The 8964-nt window shown below is 45.4% G+C and overlaps 1 protein-coding gene across 1 annotated transcript; it reads left to right on the top strand.

The window, feature by feature from the left end:
• The first annotated feature begins 125 nt into the window (after positions 1-125).
• LOC133477633 (C-C motif chemokine 2-like) lies at positions 126-8471 on the top strand. The gene is made up of 4 exons (XM_061772588.1): positions 126-1914; positions 6791-7121; positions 7978-8095; positions 8193-8471. The coding sequence occupies exons 2-4, from the start codon at positions 7058-7060 to the stop codon at positions 8305-8307; spliced, it is 297 nt and encodes a 98-aa protein (XP_061628572.1). The 5' UTR covers positions 126-1914; positions 6791-7057; the 3' UTR covers positions 8308-8471.
• The last annotated feature ends 493 nt before the right edge of the window (positions 8472-8964 follow it).

Below are 8964 nucleotides of genomic sequence, written 5' to 3'. Positions count from 1 at the left end.
TTCCGTGGTAATAATTTAAAGTGTTGCTTTCATCAATGAACCTTATGGAACTAACGGAAGCCTTTTTGTCACAGGAAAAGTGTTAGTTATCAGGATCTGTTCACTTTTTTACATTTAAAAAGTTTTGGCAAGTCTTGGAGCACAGTAGACAATTTATATAGTCCGAACCAAATCCTGCTGAGTTAGGTTTCTGCAGTGTCAGCATAAAGGCCACTTTAGTCTTTCCCCAACTAATATAAAACGATACAACATTTTACAGTCTGCACTGGCTCCATATCAATGAGACCGGATATTGACGTGCATCTTGATGTCTCCTGAACTTTAAAATACAACAGCTCAACAGCTCTGTCATTGCCTGAGCTCTCCCATTCTGATATGAAAAATACACTCCCTGTTTACTATGACCACTCCACTCACAGTGGCACGCAAGTGTTCAACTTTCCAACATCCTATATTTTGTGATCATAGTAAAAAAAAATATATATATACCTCTGACATACCTGCTCAGTGATTGGTTTTCATGTTTTCCCTGGTCTTCAAGTTCCAATCTTGCTTGGCTCGCCTCGGCTGAGGCTCCATAACCCCAGCATCGACTGGACCGTGTCCAAGAGCACCTCATGGAGCAATTTCTGTCATGAGAACTGCCCGCGAGCTGCTGCGGTGACCCCAAGTGGCCGAAGTCGGAGTAAACCCTCAATTTACCATGCCCTTGCTCCAGTATTCAGCAAACACCATGCCACTTCTCTACTCCCTCACAGGCCTTACGATTGAGCTATTGAACTACAGCCCGGTGCACCGCTACCTAGCGGCCGTCTTTTTAACATCTCTCGTCCTGACCGGGAGGCCATGGAGACCTACATCAGCGAGTCATTGGCCGTAGGTAGTATCCGGTGGGGGCAGGCTTATTTCTTGTGGACAAAAAAGACCAGACCCTCCGTCCATGTGTGGACTATCGTGGCCTTAATAACATCACCATTAAGAATAAGTACCCCTTGCCCCTGATTCACTCTGCCTTTCCCCCCATTCACGGGGCAAGAGTTTTCACCAAGTTGGATCTGCGCCTGGCCTACCACCTTGTCCGCATTCCAGAGGGAGACGAGTGGAAGACAGCATTTAACACCCATAGAGGGCACTACGAGTACCCCGTTAATGCCTTTCGGCCTGACCAATGGCCCTGCTGTCTTCCAGGCACGAGTCAATGACGTCCTGCGTGACATGATCCAAAAATGTGTTTTTGTGTACCTGGATGACATCCTGGTTTTCTCCCGTTCCGTCGCAAATCACGAACGACATGTTCGACAAGTAATTCAGAAACAAGCTCTTTGTTAAAGCGGAAAAGTGTGAGTTCCATGTTCCAAAGACCACCTTTTTGGGTTACGTCATTGCTGAGGGGCAGCTTGAAATGGACCCAGCCAAGATAGCTGCAGTCACCGAGTGGCCGACGCCATCCACAAGAAAGGAGCTGCGGCGATTCCTTGGCTTTGCCAACTTCATTCGAAACTGCAGTCGGGTGGCAGCAGCCCTCGCTGCGCTCACATCAGCCCTAACGTCCTTCTACTGGTCTGAGAAGGCCGACATGACCTTCTGTGAGCTAAAGAAACTTTTTTCCTCAGCTCCTATCCTCGTTCATCCGGAGCCACAGAGGCAGTTCATAGTTGAGGTCGATGCATCAGAGGCGGGGGTTGGTGCGGTGCTGTCTCAGCGATGGTAAGGTCCACCCTTGCGCCTTCTTTTCTCGCAAGTTGTCTCAGGCGGAGAAAAATGATGGGATCGGCGACCGGGAGCTCTTGGCGGTGAAGGTGGCGTTGGAAGAATGGCGGCATTTCCTGGAAGGCGCCCATTCATCGTGCGGACCGACCACAATAATTTGGACTACATCCGCTCTGCTAAGAGGCTGAGGTCCCGTCAAGCCAGGTGGGCATTGCTTTTTGACCGGTTCACCTTTACCTAGTCCTACCGCCCAGGGGCCCAGAACACCAAGGCGGATGCCCTGTCCTGTCAGGGCTGCTGTTTCAGCACCCTGAGCCCAGCCAGTGTGTGTGTGTGTGTGTGAGCTACAGTTTGTCATACACTGACATTAAAAAAAACTCAGGACAAAACAAATAGGGAAGTGAAAGATGCCTGTGAGTTGTCCTTCTGCTTTTCATTCAAAAGTCAATCAAAATGTACATACGATACTGGCGTGGGGAAAAGGGCGATACCCCCGAAACCAAATAAAGATCACACAAGTAGGGTAACCTAAAAAAATAAATAACATGCACAGCAATTAAATAAAGAAAATGAAAAATACAAATCTAATTTTCCTGAAATGTTGAACTGTCTAACAGCTCATTGATTTGAAATCTCCAATGGGCTGTTTTTAAAGTGAAAATACCTTGTGTTAAACGTTATAACATTTATTGGTTTCATATGGGGTATTTTATATATTATGGGGTGTTAACAGTATTTTAGAAGAAGGCAAGTGTTCATAAGTGCAAGGCCTGGGGGCCAGATCCGTCCCGCCACATCATTTTATGTGGCCCGTGAAAGCAAATTATGTGAATATTTATTTATTTTTGCTATCGAACCACTTTTAACAGATACTTGAACAATAGTTGAGCAAACTTATCCTTGTTTTATGATTTAAAAACTAGGTATCTTTCAATTTCTTGTGTCTATGTAATAATATGATGAGGTGATTAAACATTTATATGATTACACATTCATAACCGCCATCTGAGGGAAATCGCAATTCAAATATGGCCCGTGACAAAAATGAGTTTGACTCCCCTGCATTCTGATCGGCTATTTCACAGCTTCACAGTTTTTTCTCTGAGTTACTCACCGGTGGGGCGGCCGTCTTCTATGGTGAACGGAGGCGAAGGCGACAGCACAGACGGAAGCGAGCCGGAATCCAGGCCAACCTCCGTATGAGAGGACTCCGAATGCCGTGCTATCCGCGTGGGGCTCTGGGCTCGTTTGATCACTGCTTAAATTCACTTAATACCAACACACAGGCAAAAATTCAAATGTGTGAAGCCTGTGGTGAAAACAGTGAATAAGTGGACCAATGAAGCAAAGTTAGAACTTCAAGACTGTTTAGACTAAACCTCAACTGGCAGCCTAGATGAATATACGGACTGTGTTACATCCTATATCAAGTTTCTGTGAAGAAGTTTCTGTGTATGTACGAACAAAGACATTTCGCACGTTCAATAACAACAAGCTGTGGTTTACTGTTAAACTTCAGAAACTTCGCCAGGCTCCAGAGGACACCTATCGGAGTGGGGACAGAGCCCCGTACAATCGAGCTAGAAAGCAGTTGACAAAAGGAATTAACATCGCAAAGAGAAATTTATGCAGAAAAAGCGCTAACAACTCGAAGTCAGTCTGGCATGGATAACAACAGCGACCATCCTCCCAAGCAGAGAACAATAAAGGACTAGCTGACAACTTGAACACCTAATACTGCAGATTTGAAAAGGACACTCTCAACCACCCAGCCGCACCATCGACCACCATCACATCTCTGACTCCCCCTTCTGCATTGACCATCCATGAACAGGATGTGAGATGTATCTTCAGACAAAAAAAGATCAACAAAGCGGGAGACCAAGACCTTGTGTCCCCATCCTGCCTCAAAGTCTGTATGGACCAGCTCCCTCCAGTCGTCACGTGATCTTCAGTAGATGTCTGGAACTTTGTGAAGTACCATCCTGTTTCAAACACTCTACCATCATCCCAGTCCCCAAGAAACCTGTAATCTCTGGTCTGAATGACAACAGGCCTGTCACCCTGACATCTGTGATCATGAAGTCCTTTGAACGCCTGGAGCTGGATCACCTCAAGAGCATCACAGGTCCCCTGCTGGACCCCCTGCAGTTTGCCTACTGAGCAAACAGCTCTTTTGAGGACGCAGTCAACATGGGACTGCACTTCATCCTAGAACAGCTCGACGACGCGGGGACCTACGCGAGAATCCTGTTCGTGGACTTTAGCTCTTCGTTCAACACCATCATCCCCGAACTCCTCTCCTCCAAACTTCTCCAGCTCAGCGTCTCGCCTGCCATCTGCCAGTGGATTTACAGCTTCCTGACGGGCAGGATACAGCGAGTGAGGCTTGGGTACGCCACCTCATCCACACGCACCACCAGCACTGGGGCACCCCAAGGATGTGTCCTCTCTGCTGCTGTTCTCTCGCTACATGAATGACTGCACCTCAACACACCCAGGTGTCAAAACTCCTGAACTTTTGCAGAAGACACCACAGTCATTGGCCTCATCAAAGATGACGAGTCTGCATATCAACAGGAAGTGGAGCCGCTGGAGCCGTGATGCGGCTGACACAACCTGGAGTGCAGCTGAACACGCTCGAGACTTTAGAGATGATCGTGGACTTCAGGAAGCATCCTTCACCACAGTTGCCCCTCACGCTGTCCAACTGCCCTGTGTCAACCATCGATACCTCCAAGTTCCTGGGAATTACAGTCTCTCAGGACCTGAAGCGCGAGACTAACATCAACTCCCTCCTCAAAAAGGCCCAGCAGAGGATGCACTTCATGCTGCTTCTCTGGAAGCATGGCCTGCCACAGGAGCTTTTGAGGCAGTTCTACACAGCAATCATTGAATCAGTCCTGTGTTCATCCATCACAGTCTGGTGTAACGGACACGCCATCAACAAGATTGCACCAGCAGCCCCCCACCTCTGATAGTTCTGCATTCTCGCCTTCTGCCCCGCTGAGACAGACAGGCACAAGAAGCCTGGTTTATTTCACCACGACCCTAAACTAATTAACAGCTCCCCGAGAAACCCGGGGTTCCAGTCATCAAAGACCCCCCTTGGTGCGCAGGACAAAGATACCGAGCAAAGGTTTGAAAATAAAGATCAAAAAACCATTTGCGCCTTTGAAATGCATGCAAGACCCTCTGGGACAATTGATGGAACACAAGCGACACCCGCTGGCGGTGGAGAGTTACTGCCAGCCGCGACCTATGCCACAGATTTTTCCAAATTTGAATGTCTGTTTGATATTATACAAACTTTGCATGAATGCTCCCAGTATAAATCATGACACCAATGTCACTAAGGATTGTTTGCCAACCGTCTGATGTCAAATCTGTTTGCCAACTGAATCAGATGAGATGTTTCACCTCAAACAACTCAAATGTCACATCAGAAATATTAAAGTGCTCTCAATTGAACCACTCATTGCATAGATTAAACAGGGTGTGTGCGTGACAATGCAAAGCTGGGAATCCATTTCTTTATCTTAGATCCAATAATGAATCTGTTATTTCCACTGGTTTCAAACCACAAATAAAACCTAGGATGGGAATGAATACTAGGAGGCATGGTCTGTCTCCTGTTTGGTCCCTGGGCAAGCCCCCTCTCTCTCTCCTGTGCATAAAAGGCCAAAGCCCCTTTTTTTTTTTTACCCACGCTCGTTTTTTTTCCAGGCCCGCTTTCATTTTTCAACTTGCCGAAGAAACTGGCGCACAGCCGGGGAAGCCCGCCTCCTGCAAACTAAAACTAGCAGACATTCCAACAGCTTCTTCCGTCTCGCCATTAACGTCTTCAAGTTCATTTACAATTCCATTGCAGCATGCCGCCAATTTTGGTCTTGAGATTGTTGTCACATCTCATTCGGGCCAATGATGCATTATTCGTGCACTCACTGTAGTAGTCTCGACACGCTGCACTATTTGCATATCTGTTGTTGACCAATACTGGCCACTCATGTGCTTGTGAAGTATCTGCACCATTTGCACAATTGACACTATTCCAGATTATCGCACTACTTGTCACTTTAAACTACTCAAATTTCTTGAAGTCTTTGCACCCTTTGAACAACGGTCAGTGTACCAAATTATCGCTCTATTGGTCATTTCAAACTGCTCTAGTTCGCTAGAGGACTCTGCATCATTTGGACAATTGTCAAAATAAATAAAATGGATCGGCATTACCGCGTTCCCGGTAACCTTTCATCGCTCAGTTATGTCTCCAAAGTATTATTTTCTGTCAAATGGCCGTCTGTCGTCGTTCTTGAGCAGGCCCAACTACCGGAGACAAATTCCTTGTGTGTTTTGGACATATACAGTACTTGGCAAATAAGGATGATTCTGATTCTGATAGTCAAATCTTCTCTTCTAAAACTACGTAGCTGGTTGACTTTTTTCCTGAATGAGACTTTGAAAGACTGTCTGTCATGTCAAACGTAAGATATGCTGTCAGTGGTGGTGGAATTCCGCCGTGTTTTCCTTTCCCTCATCTGTTGGCCATTCCAAGACACTCACTGAATCATTGGCCATTACGTTTGTTGCAATCAAACAAACATTGTATATATGTTAGCTTACAAGGCTAACAAAAATGTTGACGTTCATCCATCCATTTGCACCAAGCAAAATATTCTGTTAGTTATCTTCCACGATTTTTGGGAATTCAAAGAATTTGAATAGTCTCCTATGATCTAAACCTATGAATGCATTCTTGATTTGACTGAAGACGAAGCGAAGACGGCGAAATCCACATGCAGGCGGCAGGGAAGCAAAGCCAGACAAAGCCTCTCCAGGTCGGAGAGAGTCATTGACTGTAACTGATTGTCATCCAAAATATACAAAATTAGGGTTTTGTATATTTACAATTGGGTCACTTTGTCCCAAAACGTTTTAGCTGCTCTGCATAAAAAAAAAAAAAGGTATGCTCTTAAATGGTGAATATTGAGAAGCATACTGCGCACACACCATTGCGAAGTACTCTCTGATGACACGTGACATGTAGGAGGTGAAAGTAAAGGTTGGTTTTTGTTTTCAGTCTGAATCCTACGCGGAGAAACAAGATTGAAAAGAGTACTTCCTCCTTTGCCATTGTTGAACTTATCCATTACGAGAAGTGAGATGAACTTGGATGAAATTCAGACAAAGAAAAGCCATACATGGTGGTAAACCCCCTAAGACAAAGAGAGAGAAATTCCCAAGATGAAGCTGGGGTCTTCCCCAGTCTCTTCTCTTCTCTTCATAAGGTGGATGCGAACGATGTACACTGACAGACCCAAGAAGGTTTAAACGCACCCACTTGACGATGACTTGTCGCCTTCCTCTGTCTGTGTTGGCGACGCTGCTCGTAGCTGTCACTTTGACTGAAGGTAAGGAGGCCTTTTCTACTCAACTTTTTGGGGGAGGGAGACAAGATCCCATCTCCAAAGTCATGCAGTCTTGATACTTTCTGGATATGGTCCAATCGGATTAGCATGTTCCAAAGGTAACAGTGCTGAATTATAAAAGGTAGCTGTTTCTATAGTTCATATGAAGTAAGACAATGTCAAAATAAGCTTAGGTTAAAGTAGTCGTAGTATGAAGTCAAGACCTGCATGTAGGGAAGGAGTCGCCGGCACCGGGCACCCAAATGGGTTTGGGTGGCCGTTAGACCCGACCGCCTCCGTCGACGAAGGTTTTTGGATCAGCAAAAATTCCTCAGCCCCCGTCGAAGATCAACGTTGTGTGGCACACCTTTGCACGCCGCTATACGTACCAGTCGACTTCTACCCAAAACCGTCTGCCTGCTAAAGCTGAAGAAGAACTTCTTTCACCTTTCAGCATTCCAATTCAACAACGGAATGGGGCCATCTGATGAAAATTCAAATCGGTCTTGATTTCACAAAATCAAGAGATACCCAGACGACCAAACCGATCTGGATTGCAATATTTATAATAAGAATATAGTCTGTGTAAAAAAAAAAAAAAAAGATTTGTGAGCAGTTTAAAAGCAACAAAGGACCACCTCTTTTTCAATTGAAGTGTACAAGTAATCGGTCACATTATTTTATTATGATGTTAAGGTTTTGAAAATATTGATCAAGATCTCTTACATTAGTAAAAAAAAAAAACGGTATCCTACTGTAAGTATCGGCTAAGTAAGTCCCTTGTGTTATTGAATTCTATGCTCTTCTTTGCTCTTAGGTCGTGAATTCTTCTATAATAGTGAGTTGTTCTCGTTTGTAGGTTTGCGAGGTTCTGGACCGAAGGGCTGCTGCTATCATTTCAACGAGAACCCTATTCTCCCAAAAAGAGTAGTCCGTTATGTTAGGACTCCTCAGCAGTGCCCCATCGCCGCTGTGAGGTCGGTACCCAATCTCGAAGACATTTAGCATTATCTATCATCACAGATGTGAATCACAATCAACCTCACCCGCCGTCTGGTTTATATGTTCTTCCAGACTGAAGACCGTGATGGGTCGTCACATGTGTGCGAGGTCTTCGGCCTCGTGGGTGAAAGACCTCATCGACCGTATTGATGCCAAAGTAATCCTAGGAAAGACAACTAACTTGTAACCTTCACTACACCCCGAACCGACTGTATTTTGAATATATTCTGGAAATGGAAAGTGTTTGATGATGATTACGCCGAGGCTGAAATCATTTTGCTATTATGTCAAAGTAAAAGAGATGAATAAATCAATCCAAAAGTGGCTCACAGCTTGGAATCATTCTCGCTGTTCTGGGGCGTAATGTTCTGAAATGGGGAATAACTCAACAAAACCAACAATACCCACAGTATGACAGTACTTGGCGTGTGTTCTTTATTCGCAATGAAATATCTATTTAGGGCTTCTTTTATGGACCTCGAGTTTCACTTCTTTCCATAGATTTTCGACCGGATTCAAGTCAGGTGATTGGTTGGGCCTTTCTAGCAGCTTTCTTTTATTTTGTTTTCTTTGAAACCAATCGGGCGGCTCAGTGGACGACTGGTTAGAGCGTCAGCCTGACAGTTCTGAGGACCGGGGTTCAATCCCGGCCCCGCCCGTGTGGAGTTTGCACACCTAGGGCCTCCGAATCAGATGCCCTAGGGGCATCAAGTTACTTTGTATAGCCCTTAATCACAAAAGAGTCTCAAAGGCCTTTAAAGGCCCACAGTTGACAAGGCCTCAGACAATTTTTGCCTTCGTGGACAGAAAGTCCATTTCGGATGCCCGAGCGCTGCGAATCCTT

Source organism: Phyllopteryx taeniolatus, chromosome 5 (assembly GCF_024500385.1).
Source record: "Phyllopteryx taeniolatus isolate TA_2022b chromosome 5, UOR_Ptae_1.2, whole genome shotgun sequence".
NCBI lineage: Eukaryota > Metazoa > Chordata > Actinopteri > Syngnathiformes > Syngnathidae > Phyllopteryx > Phyllopteryx taeniolatus.
This window is presented reverse-complemented; position numbering and strand designations above follow the sequence as displayed.

Excerpts from the sequence above, each read along its gene's own strand:
- LOC133477633 (XM_061772588.1), top strand. The coding sequence starts at position 7,058 with ATGACTTGTCGCCTTCCTCTGTCTGTGTTGGCGACGCTGCTCGTAGCT. Across the intron at positions 7,122-7,977 it reads AGCTGTCACTTTGACTGAAG|GTTTGCGAGGTTCTGGACCG; the intron begins GTAAGGAGGCCT and ends TCTCGTTTGTAG. Across the intron at positions 8,096-8,192 it reads TGCCCCATCGCCGCTGTGAG|ACTGAAGACCGTGATGGGTC; the intron begins GTCGGTACCCAA and ends ATGTTCTTCCAG.